We start from the raw sequence: 20981 nt of genomic DNA, 5'->3' as shown, positions 1-20981 counted from the left end.
AATCAATAGTGATTCGTTTGTTTTCGGATCTTTTGGTTTATGAACTGAGGAACCAAATATGATTCCAGATCTCTGAAATCTCTGTTTATGATTGTCTCCGTGGTTGGAAACGAGAGAGAAAGAAGAGGGATTGTTCTTCCTCTTCCGGTGCCAGAACCAGAGAAATAAGCAAACGCAAGATTTCTGCAGAAAAACGGCCACAAGCAGGAAAGAGTCTGAGTTCAAATCAGAGAAATACCAACTGTTAATCTGACACATCTTCAACCGACGTGAGGAAATGTTCAGAAACAAACACGGCTTCTGTGTCCACTCAGAAATCATAAATCACTGTCGGTTATTTATGATAAAATGACAAAAAACTGGTGTCAGATTGATTTAATGTACTGAAAATGAAAAGGCAGTTGTGTGAGATGAATGTTCCTGGAGCTCAGCTGGAGATCTGAAGTCTCTGGTTGCTCCTCAGCTCACAAACCTAATTATCACGTGTAAATTTAAAAAACCTCCACTGTCTAAAAATAAAGATTAAAACATGGAACTCAAAACTGAAATCACCTCAAAACTGAAATCACCTCAAAGCTCCGATGGCAGGAGCTGGTGTTTGGTTTGGTCGGAGACTGGTGGAACAAACTGGGGTCAGTGGGAATCTTCCTGCTGTTAGCGTGAGCTCATCCTCCCTGCTAAGTGTTTCGCTCTCTCTCTCTCTCTCTCTCTCTCTCTCTCTCTCTCTCTCTCTCTCTCTCTCTCTCTCTCTCTCTCTCTCTCTCTCTCTCCCTCTCTCTCGTTCACTAACAGCCCAGGACCCAGCCAGGAGGATTTTTGGACTTCAGCCCAGCATGTTAATTCATCTGCCATTTCCAAACAATTTCCATCAGGAGCCATTCAGCCTGTGTAGCAGCAGCATGTGACAGCAGCCCAGTAGGAGAACGGCCAGTGAGGCACTAACGTTTGATTCATTTCATATTTTTTGTCCTCTGTGGTTTGTTGTAGCTGCGCACAAAGGCCACAGCTGGATGTGAGAGCTGGGTATAAATAAAAGATCAGGGAGACGCTGATGGAGGGATGGATGGATGGATGAATAAATGGATGGATGGATGAATAAATGAATACATGGATGGATGGATGAATGGATGGATGGATAGCTGGATGGATGTATCGATAGCTGGATGGATAGATGAATAAATGGATGGATGGATGAATAAATGAATACATGGATGGATGGATGGATGGATGGATGGATGGATGGATGGATGGATGGATGGATGGATGGATGGATGGATAGATGGATGGATGGATAGATGGATGGATGGATAGATGAATGGATGAATAAATGGATGGATGGATGAATAAATGAATACATGGATGGATGGATGATAGATAGATGGATAGCTGGATGGATAGATGGATGGATGGATAGCTGGATGGATAGATGGATGGATGGATGAATAAATGGATGGATGGATGAATAAATGAATACATGGATGGATGAATAAATGGATACATGGATGGATGGATAGCTGGATGGATAGATGGATAGATGGATGGATGGATGAATAAATGAATACATGGATAGATGGATGGATAGCTGGATGGATAGATGGATGGATAGATGGATGGATGGATGAATAAATGGATGGATGGATGAATAAATGAATACATGGATGGATGAATAAATGGATACATGGATGGATGGATAGCTGGATGGATAGATGGATAGATGGATGGATGGATGAATAAATGAATACATGGATAGATGGATGGATAGCTGGATGGATAGATGGATGGATAGATGGATGGATGGATCAATAAATGAATACATGGATAGATGGATGGATGGATGAATGGATGGATGGATAGCTGGATGGATGGATCGATAGCTGTATGGATGGATGAATAAAAGGATGGATGGATGAATAAATGAATACATGGATGGATGGATGATGGATGGATAGACGGATGATATATAGATGGATAGATGGATAGATGGATGGATGGATGAATAAATGAATACATGGATAGATGGATGGATAGCTGGATGGATAGCTGGATGGATAGATGGATGGATAGATGGATGGATGGATCAATAAATGAATACATGGATAGATGGATGGATGGATGAATGGATGGATGGATAGCTGGATGGATGGATCGATAGCTGTATGGATGGATGAATAAATGGATGGATGGATGAATAAATGAATACATGGATGGATGGATGATGGATGGATAGACGGATGATATATAGATGGATAGATGGATAGATGGATGGATGGATGAATAAATGAATACATGGATAGATGGATGATGGATGGATAGACGGATGATATATAGATGGATAGATGGATAGATGGATGGATGGATGAATAAATTAATACATGGATGGATGGATGGATAGATGGATGGATAGCTGGATGGATAGATGGATGGATAGATGGATGGATGGATCAATAAATGAATACATGGATAGATGGATGGATGGATGAATGGATGGATGGATAGCTGGATGGATGGATCGATAGCTGTATGGATGGATGAATAAATGGATGGATGGATGAATAAATGAATACATGGATGGATGGATGATGGATGGATAGACGGATGATATATAGATGGATAGATGGATAGATGGATGGATGAATACATGGTTGGATGAATACATGGATGGATGAATACATGGTTGGATGAATACATAGATGGATGAATGAATGAGCAGTCAAAGGATTTAAGCAGATTTCAGAAATTACAAATACAAACCCAACAAAAGATTAAAATAAATAAATCTGCAGACACATTGTGAACAGATTGACTGATAAAGTGTTGAACGAGTGAATCAAACAAATGAACGAGTGAATAAATTAAATGAAGGAGTGAATTTATTAAAAATAAAAGAGACTCAGAGTCGACCGGCAGCTATTTTTATATTTTATCCTCCAGTGGAAAGATTCTGTGTGAAAACTATTCCAGGACAACTGACACATTTGGCACCGGCAGGTATGAGCGGAATGTTCTGTCTCTTTGTGTGTGTGTCCGTGTGTGTGTGTGTGTGTGTGTGTGTGTGTGTGTGTGTGTGTGTGTGTGTGTGTGTGTGTTGACAGGGTTGTCAGGGTCAAATCCCCACGACAGAAAGAAACACATCAAAACTAAAAGTGAGGAAGGTCTTTCTACGTTTGAAGTCCAAACAGAAGAGCACAAGTCCTTCAGAAGAATCACTGGTATATATATTCATATATTTTATAAAAAATATATATAGTATGTCTGCTTCACTTTATTTTCCTTCTTTCTTTCTGTGTTCTCTTCATTCACGAGGCTCGACAGTGATGCTCAGCCCAGTTGCCCCTGGCAACCACGATGGACAGCTGTCAATCACTCTGTGTGGTTTGATCAACCTTGTTCTCCGGTTATTAAACAGAACGACTGAAACCATCAATGTCCATCAAGCTATTAAATACATATATTGTATATATTTGTATTTAAATATATATATCCCTGATTATTGTTAAATAACAAATGATGCAGACAACATGTGGATTTATGTTTAAGAGTAGAAAAACAATTGGTCTTCTTTAACTGTAAATATTTGCTTGTATTTGTGTTTTCTTTTTATGTATAATTATTTATAATAAAGTCAATGGTTGAACTGTAAAGTATTAAACTTCAAATATATTTATTTGTCATATATATGGAGAATGAATGAAATAAAATAATTTATAGATAGATAGATAGATAGATAGATAGATAGATAGATAGATAGATAGATAGATAGATAGATAGATAGATAGATAGATAGATAGATAGATAGATAGATAGATAGATAGATAGATAGATAGATAGATAGATAGATAAATAGATAGATAGATAGATAGATAGATAGATAGATAGATAGATAGATAGATAGATAGATAGATAGATAGATAGATAGATAGATAGATAGATAGATAGATAGATAGATAGATAGATAGATAGATAGATAGATAGATAGATAGATAGATAGATAGATAGATAGATAGATAGATAGATAGATAGATAGATAGATAGATAGATAGATAGATAGATAGATAGATAGGAAGTGTTCACTGACACTGAGAGTTTAACGATGTTTGAAAAGTTCTGCAGCAGCTATAAAAGACTCTGAATTATTGAGCAGTTAAATAATATGATCATCTTTAATTCCCCTCAGTGATCAATCAGCTTCACAGGCTTCATCTACACATCAGGATCTGTAACATCTCTCAGCTCAACTTTGATTTTCCTAATCAAGGAAATGTCCTCGTGTTTGATAAGCTGTAATTAATCGATGTTTGAGACTAAAGGAGAAATGAGTCCTGAACATCAGACTGAGCTGGAACCCGACGTATGTGCTTCTGATCATTTCAAAAACCGAAAGGTGGCGGACAAATTACCGCCAGCACACGGAGCCTCTGCGTTTAATATTCCATCAGCAGAATCAAACAGCAACATCTGTATATTTGTTTTAATCATCCACGAGCATCTTCTCCTGGATCCATATGGTCCACGAGATCTGAGCCGGAAGATTTCAGAGTCTAAATCCGGGCGATTACCAAAGTCCTCACAACACCTGGCGCCGCCGCCGTTGACGGTAAATATTCCATTTAAACAATTAATCCAATTAACTATTCAACTATTCAGTGGGAATAAAGTTAGAGAAATGTGATGGAGTTAAACAGCTGTTGTTTGTATTCGTCATGAGGATGAGTGACACACGAGAAGCCGAGTTTTTCATTATGAGAATTTTGAAACAACTGAAGATGTGAATTATGAATAAAACAAACAAATCCCCAGTTTGAGCTGAAACCTGCAACACGAAGCGGTGAGTTTCCTTCAGAGGCGTTCGGAGCCGGAGACGAGAAAACATCTCGACAAACAACAACATCTGCACCGAACTAGTTGCCATTTTAGTTTTGTGTCATACATTTATATTATTTTCAATTGATTTGTTCTTAACAGCAGGGAGAATATATAAGATAATTTGGTCAACGTTTTATAACTGAGTGAAACGTGGATTTAATCCCAGTGTCCAGTCATAAAGTGAGAAAAATGTAAAATGTAAATCCGTAAGTCAAGTGGCCCCTCCCCCAAAAGTTGGTACTTCAAAGAAATTCATGTGTAAAAGTATGTGCTTGGTCTTATACAACAAATTCATGTTGAAAAAAAAAAACTACAACTACATCTCCAACAACTCACGCCCACTTTTTCCAATGATCCAATCAAATTCAAGGCTTTTCATTTAATTCACTACACAAAAACTCAAATAACATCCATGACTCAGATTCAATAACCTCCAGTATTTTAATGCTACATCTTGTCGTACACAATAACAAGTGATGAAGCTAACAGGCTACATGCTACCTCAAACAAATAGCCACATGCTAAATGCTAACGGAGACGTTTGGTTTGTTTCCGGTCTGTTGTTGATTCGTCAGGTTTGTATATGAGATGTAAACACATGAATGTAAAGTGAGAGATGAGGAGTCAGGTGCTTGACCTCTGACCTCTGACCTCAGATCAGAGCCAGAGACTCTCCTCTCCCTCGTTATGTTCACAGAATAAAGAAGGAGGTTGACTGACCTGGTGACAGTGGGGGTTGGACTCTCGGCCGTACGAGTAGGAGCTCCTCTCCGATTTACCTGCAGGAGGAAGAGGAGGAGAAGAGGAGGAGAAGAGGAGGAGAAGAGGAGGAGGAGAGGAGGAGAAGAGGAGGAGAAGAGGAGGAGAAGAGGAGGAGAAGAGAAGGAGAAGAGAAAGAGAAGAGGAGGAGCCGTTAACGGAGGAGATCAACTCAACAAAGACAAATCTTCATCTATCATCCACTCATCAGCCCATTCATCGATGTATTATTTCATTCTTTCATATTTCACTGCATCATTCGCTTATCAGGATGATGAGTTATTAACGTCATACAATCTTTAATTTGTTCACTATTTACAAAATCAAGAGAAACAAATGATCATTTGATTATTGATCATTATGTGATTGATTTTCTCAGCGATATTCACGTTCCAATTAAATAAAACTACAGTAACAATTGTGATACATATATTCTCTCAGTGGTGACGTATTTTTATGTATTTTACTAAAAATATTTAAATTCTTCTTGTGTTCATTTACAGAATCGTTCATTTACATTTTGTCTGGGAAACGCAGCAAAAGATCTTCAGTAGAAAACAGCCAAAGCTGGTCTTTACAGTGTGTGTGTGTGTGTGTGTGTGTGTGTGTGTGTGTGTGTGTGTGTGTGTGTGTGTGTGTGTGTCCATGTGTGTGTGTGTTTTCTCCCAGCACAACACAACTGACAGCTGCGATGCCTGCGATGCACAGATCCATACACACAAAGGAGCTCTTTATGTTACAGTATCACAAACACTTTCATTCTCCACTTTCTTTTAGGTGCAGACTCGTTCTCGCTTCGTGTTCAGAACCAAACAAACCGAAAGTGAGACGAGGTTTACGATCTTTACAAACACGTCGGGGGAGAAGAAGAAAAAGCAACAGATCACAACTCGGTGCTGGAGAACGATTCCACGTTCAGGCATTTTCTCAAACTGAGGGAAGAGAGAAATCCACAGATTCCTACAGGTGATGGAGGAGAGAAGATTCACCTGGAGAAACATCTGCATCGAGTCTCTGGAGGCTCCTCACGTCACACATGATTCTACTCTGTCCTCTCTGTGGTGTATTTGTTACTACTTCAAATCTATATCTTACATTTGGAGAGAATTCGATTTATTCTAAAAGACAAGTTGAGGGACTTTGATCAAATCTGGCAACCTTTGATCTCTCATCTCGAAAGAGAATCTGATTGAGTCCCTAGTTGGATGCACTCCTTAGATGGGTGGGGGGGGTGAGGTTGTCTTTTTTCTTTTTTTTTTTGTCCTGTCCTTTTTGTTTCATCTTTTTGTTAGCAGGGCATTGCTTGTTTACTTATTGTTCTTTTTTGTCATTAGTCTTTTTTGTCGGGGAATTACTTTTTCACCTTCTGTAAAAAACAAAGGAAACATAACTGTCGACTGTTAATTTCTCTGTTATGTGATTGGTTTCCCAATGAACATATTTGAAACAAATCTACATTGTCCAGTTCTACATCCTGTGTCTTCTTTAGAGGCCTCAGCAAACTTTGACACTTCGGGTTCACGTCTGAAAACAGCTTCAACTGGTAAATCTGATTTCCTTTGATTTTAAACACACAAACAAACTGGATTCATACGAGTTTCTTCTTCTTCTTCTTGATAGTTTCCTCCTGAACAACCTGATTCACACTTGAAGGCTGAGAGAAGAAACACGAGTCCAGACGTCTTCACCTTCACAAACATCTCTACACAACGTCTTTGGTCCAACGAGTTCCAACACATCAGACTCTCGGCTCTTTAAACCGAAGCCAGGAGCCGAGAGGAAGGTGAAGCACCGATCGGTTTAATGCTCACATGTGAAGAAGGTGTCTGATGAATTTAGAAGATGCAGCGGCCGCAGATCATCGTAGACAACAAAGCTGATTCCCCCCCCCCCCAGCTCCTGAACCGGCTCGTTCCCCCCCCAGGCTCCGAGCCGCTCCGAGGCCTATTTATACCACACGGACTTCTTTCCTTTGGGATAAAAAACCTTAAATCTTCAGCCAGTGTAAATATCAAACCACGGTTAGTGTGTAATTACGTTGTGCGGTCGCAGCAGCCGTACCAGATGAAGTGGACCGGGGGGGGGGTGAGGGGGGTGAGGGGGGTGGGGGGGTAAGTGAAGCGTGTACGTGGTGAAGGGTTTGAATCAGGCGTGTATAGACCAGCGCTGTATACAAGCCAACATGGTAGTCGATGCAGAAGAGGCTGATAATTACAGGCGTACAGAACGGGAATGTTGTCGACTGTGTGTGTCTGTGTGTGTGTGTGTGTGTGTGTGTGTGTGTGTGTGTGTGTGTGTGTGTGTGTGTGTGTGACCAATACAGAGGCCTCGGCTACAGCTACGACTGATGCCAGCTGGACCGGTTTGGCACGTATACAAAGACTCCCACACACACACACACACACTCTCACACTTTCTCACACACACACACACACACACACACACACACACACACACACACACACACACACACACACACACACACACAAACACACACACACAAAGTCGTGGAAATCATTGGCACAGATGCCCCCATATACACAGACACACACACTCGCTGACGTGTAAATGTGTATATATATGGGTGTGTGTGTGTTTGTGTGTATAAATGTATTTTTGCATGCTACCAAAATACATCCATGCACTTAAAATGATCTGGGACCGTACGTGCACACATGCAAGTAGAAAAAAACACACACACACAAACACACAAACATTAAGAAGTGACACTGTCATTGGTCATTTGAATCCACCTCCGTGAACGACCTCATCCTGCATCAAATCCAAAATCTCTCAGCCATCGCAAAATTAAAATGTTCTGATCAAAGGTCTTAAATATGGAGTAAACGTTGTATAAGACTCAAACTAAATATTATCCACTTTTATTTTATTATTTTAAATGTGTGTCAAAAGATGAATGTGAGTTTTTTTAGAGGTTTTTCTATTTAAATGTAAAAAATCTAGATCTAGATTCTGCAGCGATTACAGAAGAGAAACCTGATCCGGTTCAGTTTTGTGTGGACCGACAAACAGGCCTCAGTCATTTTGGATCGTCCGTGTTCACGTGTTCGATTCCCGTTTCCACCTCAGCTTTGACAGGAATAGATTTATTGTGTTGTTATTGTGTATTGTCGTGCACGTGCACCGATCGGCTTCTCGAACCCGTCACCACACGACTTCCATCTGGACGCGGTGACGGCTTCTTGAAATGGAGGCGAGCCAACATTCACAGGAGGTCGAACATATAAATGTACGACTGTGTGTTGACCTCCGTCTGTGTCACACACACACACACACACACACGCTCTTTCTTATTGTTTATTTTCTTTTGAAATATATTGTTCGTCCTAATTTGAACAAAGGAAGTTGTTGCTTCAAGGTCTTATAAAGTAAGAGAGTAGATGTCAGAATATAAAGAAATGAAAAGACAGTTTTATGATTCATTAGATTGTTTTCTGTTAATAAATTAAATCCTTTATAATTATTTTATGGATATTTTGCTGTTAGATGATTAGATGAATAAGTGATCTAATATATATATATATGTAGAAAAATAACTGACATGTAAATAATGAAATATTTGAGATGTAAATTTTAAATATTTTTAGACTTTTGGAAGGTATAATTTTTGTATTTACATTTTTTGTATTTTCTCTATATTTGTTCAGCACAAATCTATTCATGTTAGATAAAACACGTAAATATAACTTGTAAGATGTTTGCATTAATAATTATTATATTCAAAAAATTCAAATTTAAACAGAAGCTACTGCAATAAATTAATAATTTAGTTTCATGATTTGAGGTTTTAACAACTGTACAAAGTCACTTCTCTGTGTTTGACCTTTCATCGTCTCTGCAGCCGAACTCGTGTTCGACACACAAACCAAAACGTCTCCGGTTTTAAAACTGCTGTTACACAACGAGGAGGAAACAACAAGCAGGAGGGAAACAAAGCAGCAGAGGGTCAGCCACCCTGTCACAGACACACACACACACACACACACACACACACACACACACACACACACACACACACACACACACACACACACACACACACACACACACACACACACACACACACACAGGAACCACAGTCCACTACTGGATAACAAGAGCTAGATTATTGATTTCAAAGAAATAGAAGTCAGAGCAAAATATGTCCAAACAAAAATCCTTGAAATCATATTAAAATGGATTATTCTCAATTATTGTATCAGCACATAACTGAGTTTATGTATTTCCAGCAGATAAACGACCTGCTGTGGTTTATTTTACACATTTACGAAACACCAAATCTAAATAATATCAGGAGAAATGTTTAAATATAAAAAATCTGACCATATTCTCCTTTAAAAATCATTAATCTGCCTCATTCAGCTTTATTCTTGATGAAATCCAGTTAAATAAACCGACACCTCTGTATTTGGACATTTAATAAAGATTACAATATCATCGGTTATCTGATCTAAACTCAATATTTTCACCAATTTAATAAAAAAATCTACAAAATCACAAATGATGCAGAGAAGAACTTTGATCTAAATGAAGAACCTGTGAAGTGACAGTCGTCTGATTGGATCTCTGCGTTCTCTGATGCTCCTCGACAACTTGGATCAAATCCCAGTGGAACCTGCGCCCCCCCCCCCCCCCCCTGTCTTCCTCCCTACTCTCCAGAATAAAAGCACTTCAAGAATAATCTGAGTTCATCCACCTCACAAGTCTTTTACAAGTCGCCTTTAGATCTCATATCAGATTAACTTGATCTGAATCACACTGGATCTGAGGCCGTGAATCAAGGATCTTCAACATCAGACCTGGTGCCTTCAGGAACATCTCGTTAAAGAGACATTCAACCACAAACAGACTCAGACACTCTCCTTTAAAGGGTTTCAAACAGTGACGCTGCCTTCAGGTAACTCTCACTTCTGAGAATTCTTCAGAAAGATCTCAAACCAACACGGAGAGTTCTTCTACATCATGATCTTCTACTTTAGAATCGTCTCTAGAATCCAGTCTGTTTATAGAAACCTGAACAAATGAGGATCTGGAGTCTTCACAGAGTCGTTGATGAGCTCAGCTTCAGCTTCCTGACAGAACCCTGCTGAGGAACCTCCTCATCAGGAGACTCACTGACACTCCTGCTCTGATTGGATGATACTTACAGGAAGTTACACACAAACACGATGAGAAACCTCGATTCACGTTCCTGGAAAACCTTTGTGTTCTCGAATCGTGACATTTAGGTGTTTCCTTCTTGAACAGTTCTCAAAACATATCTGAGCTCCAGCAGCAGTGACCAGCTTCATCCACACGAGTGTTTAAACTGAAACTCAGTGATTATCTGTGTTACCAATCACAGACTCTGGACTTATGCATCGTTACAGAAAAATCATTTAATCGAGGAGCAGCGATGAAAAATAAGAGCAGCTGATTCTTTACTTCACCGCTGGTGTTTGTCCGACAGCTCAGCCCCAGAGTTTTCAAACTAAACTACATTCCAGCGTTTCCAGTTTGAGACGTAGTGTGGACAGGAGGCGTAACCATAGCAACAACGATGTGTTTTACAACTAAAATGAAGTAGCATGGATTTGGCCTAAAACCGTTGCCTTTGGCATTGAGCTACAAAACCTATTGAACATAAATACATATTTCAGATACTTGTATTACATTTAACTTTGATTTGCTTACTGTAGCAAATTTGTGAATGTTTAGAAAATGAGCACAGACATCTTATAATTGATTATTGATCATTTTGATAGGTCAATAACCTAAAGCAAAGTGTAAATTTCTTCTTCTCTGTTTGTAGTCCCGTAGGAGATCAGTTTGAATCGGACGTGATGTCACTGCTGCTTCTTCTTCTGCAGCCGGACTCGGACTCTTCTCTCTTTCTCTCCTCTCTCAGCAAAGAGCTTAAAAAAGCCTGAAACGGATCGAACCACGAACGCTGGACTGACTCAGATCTCAAAGGAACTCGACTCTGTTTCCGCCAATATCAACGTTTCTCTGAGGAACCCCCCCGCGGTGACATTTGTCCCAGACCACGGACCTGAAGAGGCTCATTGGACGGGAGGAGGAGCCCCGGACCAGGCGGCGCTCGTTAGGGGGGGGCGGCTGCAGGGGCACAAAAGGTGGAGGAGAGGGGGGGGTGGTCAGCCCACTCCGCTGTGTGGAGCCCATAGAGGAGTCGGGGGGGCCGGGAGGAGAAGAGCTGAGCTGATCCACGACATCGAGAAACACAAATCAGATCCATTACCGGCTTCACGCAAATTATTTAATTATTATTTAAAATATGATTCCAGGTGGAAGATTCCACAGGACACAAGACCGTTTGAAAACCAGATCATACAGCTTGAAATTAATATATGTGAAGTCTGAAAATGAGTGTGAATATTCACCAACACTTCTAAATCAATAAAATGACTTTTGTGTTCTGACAAATAAATAAAAAAAATTATTAATAACTCAAGAATAGACCTGCACTCTAGGTGTATTTATCACATGGGATAAATATGTAAAAAATACCATGTATGAATTTACATTATATTACATATGTTCAGATAGTTCATATGTGAAATGCAAGATGTCCTTTTTAAAACAGAACTGCACTTGTATTCTAATATTTCAAATAAAGTGTGAATTTCACGTGAATCACGAGGAATAAAGATACATTATCACAAATTAAATTAAAGTTTAGCAACTTGATTCCAATCAATCAACACAAACTCATATATTATAGAACATGTAGATATAGATGCATCAAAAGGTTTTAAACGTGGTTGCGAATATTTGGGAAATAACCTGTAAATATTCCCTCTGGATTTTACTTAATTATCCTAAAACTGAAATAGTGATTTTATCTAATTTTCACATCACATCTGTGAAACCGTTTCCTCCCCTGGAATCGTTCCCTCCTTTGTTTGTGTTCTTCCTCCTGGATTCGACCCAGATGTTCTTTAAACCCTGAAGCTAATCGAACCCCTTAAATCCAACAGAACTCGTCTCAACCAAACTCATTTCCTGTCTTTGTGGACATTTAATTATTATTTAGTGCTAAAAACTCGACTGGAGAAGAAACACTGAAGCCTCTGAGGCGAGTTTCCTTTCTGCCTGTTTCCTCTCAGGTGTTTGAGCCTGAACACTGAAGAACCAGCAGCAGAATCTGTCCTGTGGCCGCGTGGGATTGGACGAAGGCCAGAGACACGTCCCTGATGCCTGTGTGTCTCTCTCTCTCTCTCTCTCTCTCTCTCTCTCTCCGTCCCCTCGACCACCAGCTTCTCTCTCTCTCTCATTCCCCTCCTCTCCGGTTCTGTGACGAGTGTCTGGAGCTCGATGCTGAAACGAGACTCAGCGGCTCGATGAAGCAGCAGAGACAGAAACACGGCGTCCAGAGACTGAAGATCTGCTCGTACGTCTCGCCCCCCCCACAAGTCCAGAGACACTCACACACCTGCACACGCTCAGCTCATGTTTGTCAGATGCACTTTTAGCAGAATTATGCAAAAATGGGAGGAGAACAGGGACGGGAAATAAGAGAGGAGAGGATTTTTGTATCTGAATGATAAATATCAGTCTGATATCTGAGTGTGATCTGCTGCAGCTGGACTGAAGTGAGTGTTGGGCCTCGACGGAGAAATGAACGCTTCACATTTATTCTTTCATCGTGGACTTCAAGAAAGATGGATTATTAAAAAGTCAACAGTCAACATTTGTTCGGCAAACACATGATAAACACACGACTTCAACACGTGTACAAGGACGAGTAGTAAAAAGACGACTGATTCAACGCTTGGCCGATAAAATACAGATTATTTTAAATTAAATTGTTCCAAATTCAAATTCTATATATTTGGTTTTATAAAAAAAAAATTCTATTTATTTATTGTAAGTAATAATAAAGTTTATGGTTAAAAAGTAAAATCACATTTCGGCCTCCAGCAGTGACAGAGAGGAAGATTGAATTTAAGATTAATAAGAAACAACTTCTAATCAATACAAAGTCATTGTGTATTTTCTTCATCATCAATTAGTTCTTCCAGGTTAATTTTGATCTTAATTAGTTTATTAAAGTTTCATTACAACAAAGTGATGAGAGGAAGAGAGTGAAGAAGAAAAGAAAGACGGAGAAGTAGAAGAGGAGGAAAACAGAAGAGACATGAAATAAGAGAGAAGAGGAAGAAAGAAAAAGAGAATATTTGAGATTTTAATGTTTTAACTCATCGATCATCGAGTTCACAAAGATGATTCAAAAATAAATCACTCCGTCTCTTTCACTTCTTTATCTAATTGCTTTTCAATATTTCCTTTTTTTCTGACACATTTTCTTTGAGTCAGTTTCTTTTCATAATTCCATTTGTTTGGCATTTATTATTTTAATCCTGATGGTGTTTTTATTTCTCCCTTTTTAATTTCTTGTCAGTCGCCTCGGGGTCACTGACGACGTCTAGACACGTTGAGCTGGATGGATTCCACCCGTCACGTTGAAGCGTATTAAATCCTGACAGTTCATCAGTTAATCCCGACACTGAGATCTCTTCTTATTTACTCATTCATGGATTCATCACTTTATTGTGTTGTATTCAGATTCCACATGAGGGACAAGGAGGGACACAAAAGAAGATGAAGATGTTTGGGGACATTTGTTTGTCCATCGATTTATCCTGAGTGGGAATTGTTTAATTTTAACTGAATCTATTATCATTGTTTTCTTTGTGTTTATCAGATTCATGCGACAGAAGCAGAACGGTGATATGAGATGTTGTGTTATTGAGTTTGTCCGTCAGGTTTGTCCCCGGTGTCCGTCCTCATCAGGACCAGGGACACGAGGAGATGGAGTCGTACGAGGATTCACTCTCGACGCTTCGACACGTCTTCCTGCGCCTGAAAGGAAAGTCTCAGCAGACGAGATCTCCTCTGACATCCATATAATGAGTCCATTTTAATAAACTATGTGACTAATAGTGCGATTTGACGAGGACGAGACGGAAGAAAGAGACGAGAGAGAGAGAGAGAGAGAGAGAGAGGAGGGAAGGAAGATGGATAGAAAAAGGGTTAAACTCCCTCTTCCTGCATGCTGTGTGTGTGTGTGTGTGTGTGTGTGTGTGTGTGTGTGTGTGTGTGTGTGTGTGTGTGTGTGTGTGTGTGTGTGTGTGTGTGTGTGTGTGTGTGTGTGTGTGTGTGTGTGTGTGTGTGTGTGTGTGTGTGTGTGTGATGGGGGAGGGTTGGACGGTGCAGACATGAATCATTCTGAGTGATTCAAGCGTTTCCATGACACCGCCGGGCACCGGTCCAGAAGTTTCTACAAAGTCTTAAAGGTACTGACACACACACACAGACACACACACACACACACACACAAACACACACAGACACACACAATGAAATAATCCAGCTAGTGCAGAATATGAAATAATCTATATATTTATTCATCCCATTGTCTGTACGTGTAAAGCGTAACACTTTTTGGGATCAGCGTTAATTTAACAGACGATGGTCGATGACTAACTGTCGTGTGTACCACCCCCACCCCCCCACCCCCCCTGCCCCCCCCCACCCAATCCCAGCAGGCATTGATTTCTTGGCACCGGAGCGAGTGAATACATCAAACAACAGATGAACGTATACGAGCGACGGCGACGACTCCAGAGACGACGACTCCTCTCACATCTGTCGGCTTCAGCCTCCTCCGAGCCGATCGCTCTGACTGGACCAGAACTTCTGTGTCTTTATTCCTTCTGATTCCGTTTCATTTCTACACCTGAAAGTATCTTTAATTTGGTTTTAATATCGTTGAAATGAATCAGAAACATTAATATACGCAGCACATCTGTTTATTTTAACTCGTAGACAGTGTGTTATTTTTCCTTTTTTGCAAAAATGATCCAATGTTCTTCTATTTTCTACAATAAAAACTATATATTTACACATAAATGTTTTTCTTTACAATCCTGGATTAAAAAGATATGAATTGATTATTAAAGCGCCGGACCTCGCTACTGCAGCTCTACACTGACAAAATGGCAGAAAGTGGAAGGAAGTGACATCGTTATTTACTGCTGCAGTGCATTGTGGTTCTGAAGCTTGTGAATATTAACATCCATTGCTTTGTGGAAACAAGGAAGAAAGAAGTGATATAGTATTTATCTGTAGTGCAAATAAAAGTTGTACAACTGTATATGTATAATGTAGGAAGCTGTATTTCCCTGTACAATGCATTCTCTGTGTCCTGCCCACACGGGCGTATAAAAGAACAAATACACATGTTTCAGTGGTGAAACAACATTTGTCTCAAAAGAACCTAAATGACGACACAAACTCAACAATCTGAAGAAAACTTTCTTTTCCCAGAATCCACAAACAACATCTGTCTGAAACAGAAACACACAAGTCCAGTGTTTTAAAGCCACAGGACAAAGGCAAGGGCACATTCCATATTTATTTCATGAACAACAGAGTTTTCATCCTCATCTGTGGAACCGATAAAAACCAACTTGTCTCAAGAAGTAACAATGCTAATGCTAATGTACCTCCACAATAAAATGTGAGGACGTGCTTTAACGTTCAGAAAACACAAGTCTGTCCTCAGACTGTCCATCGCTGCTGCTCCTCTGTTCAGCCTCTGTCTCAAACACTTGTTTTAAACTCCTGTCTCTTTAAGACCCCCTCTCCTAATAAAGCCCACTCTGCTCTGATTGGTCAACTTCTCCAAACACGTGTCGTAACTCTCGGCCTTCGCTCTCACTAGTCAAACTTGCAGCTAGTCGGGCGATATGCAAATGAGCGCGCTGTGATGTCACAATGATGCGGACGTGAGGGTCGGACTTTGAGCTTTTTAACTTTGCAGAAGTTTTACATTCACAAAAAAATAACACAAAAGAGGAAATAACAACATTTAACCTCAAGGAATAAAAGTTTGTGATTTTTTGTGAACTTTGATTAGTTGTGTGTTTTATGTGGTGACACAATAAAACTGAAGTCACGTGTAAAAGTAGATTATTGTATTCCACAGGACTCGACTGTGAAGCTGCACACGGGTTAAACATTCAGCAGCAGCCATGACACTTGTTCCCTGTTCATGTGAATGAGAGCCATAGAACGCCCCCCCCCTTCCCTCCCTCATTACCAAACAGCCTTCATTATCCATCCAAACCCCCCCCCACTCAACCATCCCATCACACACACACCAACACACACACATTCATTCACCCCTCCTCCACCCTGGAATCAATAGACAAACAACACAAACAACAACGAGGCGACAAACCGAGCGACCAGCGAACCGTCGGGACTCAACCGGGTTTCAAATGAACGTGAAAAAAACATCGGAGTTAGTTCGTAACATTGTTATAAATAAAATTTAAAAAAATATTGTTCAGAGAATCTTTGAATCATGAAATTACTTCAGCTGATTTGAGATTTTTTTCATTTGACTTCAATTTGAACATTTTCTTTCACGAAGCTTCGTTTTCGGGAGAATAAAATGTCGTTAGTTTGTGTGCGTGGCGTGCACGTGTGTTTTTCTACACGTGTGTGTGTTGCGTGTGTGTCGGTCTCAGACAAAACCGGGCTGCTGAGATGCAGCAGGCACACTGCAGACTTTTGTTGGCGTGCTGACAGCGCCGAGTCGGTGCCAAACCCCGACGGCGGAAACGACTAAAAGACGCATAAGGCTGGCATTAGAGCCCCAAATCCCCCCCCCCACCCAATCCCTCCTTTCCCCCCCAATCCCTCCTTTCTCCTTTCTCCTTCTCTTCTCTCGCTCCGTGGCACGGCGTTTACTTTGGTCGGGGTCTGACTCGATTTGGCAGCGTTCACATCCATCCGTGGATTTGATCAATCCGTCTCTGATCTGACGGGAGTGTGGGGGGGGGGGAACATGGCACCTGAAGCAGCAGGAGGTTTTAGGTAAACTGCCGATTTGACGAGCTTTTCCTTTTTTCTCGTTTTTTTTGGACATCACCTCGGAATGAGAATTCATGAGGATTTGATTCCAGGGTTTATTCTGCTCTCTCTCTCCGTCTCGGCTGCTTTTGTCTGAAGGATTTTCTTCGGGCTCGGACACAAAAGCATCTGGAGTGAGATCCACGAGGCACCGAGCCCGAGTTCCCCTTCTAAAAATCCTACAAACAAACAAGGAAACACAACACACTCCCAATTATGCTCCCGAGACAATAACACACAACAAAAGAGAAAAGAACCCCCCCCACACCTCCTGTAAACGTGCAGGATTACCTCCAACTACAAGCCCGACTCCGTGTTTGGAGTCTATTATTGATGCAACAATATTCAGCTGCGGAGGGAAACACAAAGGCGCGATGCTCCAGTTGTGTGTCTGCGAATTGTGTTGCATTGTGCGGCCGACAGATGACGACTGCTAATGTTGAATTAAAACGGATCCGAGACGTGGATTTAACACGTTGGCTCTTGTCTTCGGGGGTTGAGATGGAAAGTGAACGACGCGGGAGACAAAGAGAGAGTTAGAACGAGAGAGAAAAGGTGTGAAATTCTGAATTAGCGGGAACAATATGGACGTATTAAAGTGCGGCACAAAGAGCGGTGAGAGCTGTGTGCGTGGCAGGGTGTTGTGCAGCGGAGACACAACCATCAGACTCACAAGGTTTCCAAGTAGAAAGTGAAAGTTTAACACCTTCCACGGCTCGTTCTCGTCATTTTAAAAATAGATGCATGTGCTTCCTGACCTTCTTTCTCTCTCCAGGGAAACACACAAATCTATTAGAATATCACCTGTGTTCATGTGGAGATGTTTCTTCACATTCCTTTAGTCACCGGCCTTCAGCAGAGTTATCACACGACTGAGACACACGTTCCATCTCCGGCTGTTTACAGGACCAGCTCGGCTCCGAGATGTTTCATAACATGATGGTGAAACAATAATCTGAGCAACAGCAGCTTCAAAAACTACATTGATCGTTCATATTAACCTTTTAAATCTCAAAACTCTCAGAGGAATATGAGCAAATGTTTTATTTAAAAAAAAGTCAGAATCTGGAAAAACTGAAATAATCATCAAATGTTCAACTTTCAGGAGAAAGAAACAAATCTAAGCTGAAACATTATCTTTCATTAAAAATCATTTGTCCTACACGTCTCATTTACGTATTTTATATTTTGAATATTAGGTTGTTGAAAGCAATAATGTTAATAATGTTAACAACCCTAATTCTAACCAATACGAGCCTTAAAGAGAATAAACTGTCTCTCTCTCTCTCTCTCTCTCTCTCTCTCTCTCTCTCTCTCTCTCTCTCTCTCTCTCTCTCTCTCTCTCTCTCTCTCTCTCTCTCTCTCTCATAACATGAGGATGAAACAATAATCTGAGCAACAGCAGCTTCAAAAACTACATTGATCGTTCATATTTACCTTTTAAACCTCAAAACCCTCAGAGGAAAATGAACAAATGTTTTATTTAAAAAACTGAGAAGTCAGAATCTGGAAAAACTGAAATAATCATCAAATGTTCAACTTTCAAGAGAAAGAAACAAATTAAAGCTGAAAAAATAATCTTTCATCAAAATAATTTGTTCAAAACGTCTCATTTACGTATTTTATATTTTGAATATAAGGTTGTTGAAAGCAATAATGTTAATAATGTTTATACCATAATTCTAACCAATATGAGCCTTAAAGAGAATAAACTCTCTCTCTCTCTCTCTCTCTCTCTCTCTCTCTCTCTCTCTCTCTCTCATAACATGAGGATGAAACACAAAATCTGAGCAACAGCAGCTTCAAAAACTACATTGATCGTTCATATTAACCTTTAGATCTCAAAACCCTCAGAGGAATATGAACAAATGTTTTATTTAAAAAAGTGAGAATCTGTAAAAACTGAAATAATCATTAAATGTTCAACTTTCAGGAGGAAGAAACAAATCTAAGCTGAAACATAATCTTTCATTAAAATCATTTGTTCTACACGTCTCATTTACGTGTTTTATATTTTGAATATTAGGTTGTAAAAAGCAATAATGTTAATAATGTAAATACCATAATTTTAACCAATACGAGCCTTGGTTAGAGAGAATAAACTCTCTCTCTCTCTCTCTCTCTCTCTCTCTCTCTCTCTCTCTCTCTCTCTCTCTCTCTCTCTCTCTCTCTCATGAGGATGAAACAATAATCTGAGCAACAGCAGCTTCAAAAACTACGTTGATCATTCACATTAACCTATTAAATCTCAAAACCCTCAGAGGAAAATGAACAAATGTTTTATTTAAAAAACTGATAAGTGAGAATATGTAAAAACTGAAATAATCATCGAATGTTTAACTTTGAGGAAAAAGAAACAAATCTAAGCTGAAAAATAATCTTTCATTAAAATCATTTGTTCAAAACGTCTCATTTACGTATTTTATATTTTCAATATTAGGTTGTTAAAAGCAATAATGTTAATAATGTTAACAACCCTAATTCTAACCAATACAAGCCTTAAAGAGAATAAACTGTCTCTCTCTCTCTCTCTCTCTCTCCCTCTCTCTCTGTGGGAGGAGGGTGGGGGGGCGACCTCGGAGAGATGGATGATGGGTCAGGTGCCGGCAGACTTGAGGGGTCACGGGGTCACGGGGTCAGAGGATTCTGGGGTTCAGCTTCACACTCTGACTTCCTGCTGTCACTGTCATGGCTGACGTGCTCCTCTTCCTCTCGTTTCATTCCCTTTATTCAAACTTCTCCTCCTCCATCCAGACTTTATTCTATTTCCTTTTGTTTTTATTGTACATGAAAGCTTTTTAATATCACGTCCATGTTGTTCGTTCCTTCCATTACTGAACGTCTGGTGAGAGAGAGAGGAGATAAGCGTCCTCGATCGCCCTGCGGCCACAGAGACTTCATCTGAGGTTTTAGAGAATAATAAATATTTCCTGCTGATATGTTAATTACTTTAAAAACTAAAAGCTAAATATAAAACCTTAATAATCTTAATAAGTAATGTTTTTTTGTCTGACGTCATGTTGGGGAACAGTGGTGACCTCACTTCCTGAATTGGATCAAACAGGAAGTTAAGGTTTTCTTCGGGTCCAATATTTACGACCCTTAACCTCCTGAGAACTAAATGAAGCATTTCTCTCCAGCACATCTTCTCCTCCTCCCCCAGTTCTCTCCATCCATCAGTGACAGACCTCCTCCTCCCCTCTCCACCCAACTTAATACCTGTATTTAGACAGAAACACCTGGCTGAATGAGGGCGGACCTATCGCTGCAGGTCTGAACGCCGCGTCACGTCGCCGCTTCGCTCCGTGAGATTCCAGCTCGACCACCTGGCTGAGGAATAATGACATATCTGCTCCCACACGCTGCTCGGGAGCCGGTGATCAGAGCGGCTTCATCACAGCGGGGGGGCAGACCCC

At 40.3% G+C, this 20981-nt stretch overlaps 1 protein-coding gene across 1 annotated transcript in view; it reads right to left on the bottom strand.

Moving 5' to 3' along the window:
• Positions 1–20981, bottom strand: part of LOC132998688 (transcription factor 4-like) — a 161534-nt gene that overhangs the window by 81608 nt on the left and 58945 nt on the right. Inside the window, exon 6 of the mRNA XM_061068421.1 lies at positions 5584–5642. Coding sequence (XP_060924404.1) covers positions 5584–5642 — 59 coding nt within the window. The remainder of the gene's footprint in view (positions 1–5583; positions 5643–20981) is intronic.

This window comes from Limanda limanda, chromosome 1 (assembly GCF_963576545.1).
Source record: "Limanda limanda chromosome 1, fLimLim1.1, whole genome shotgun sequence".
Lineage (NCBI taxonomy): Eukaryota > Metazoa > Chordata > Actinopteri > Pleuronectiformes > Pleuronectidae > Limanda > Limanda limanda.
The sequence above is the reverse complement of the archived record's forward strand: the minus strand, read 5'-3'. Positions and strand labels throughout refer to the sequence as shown.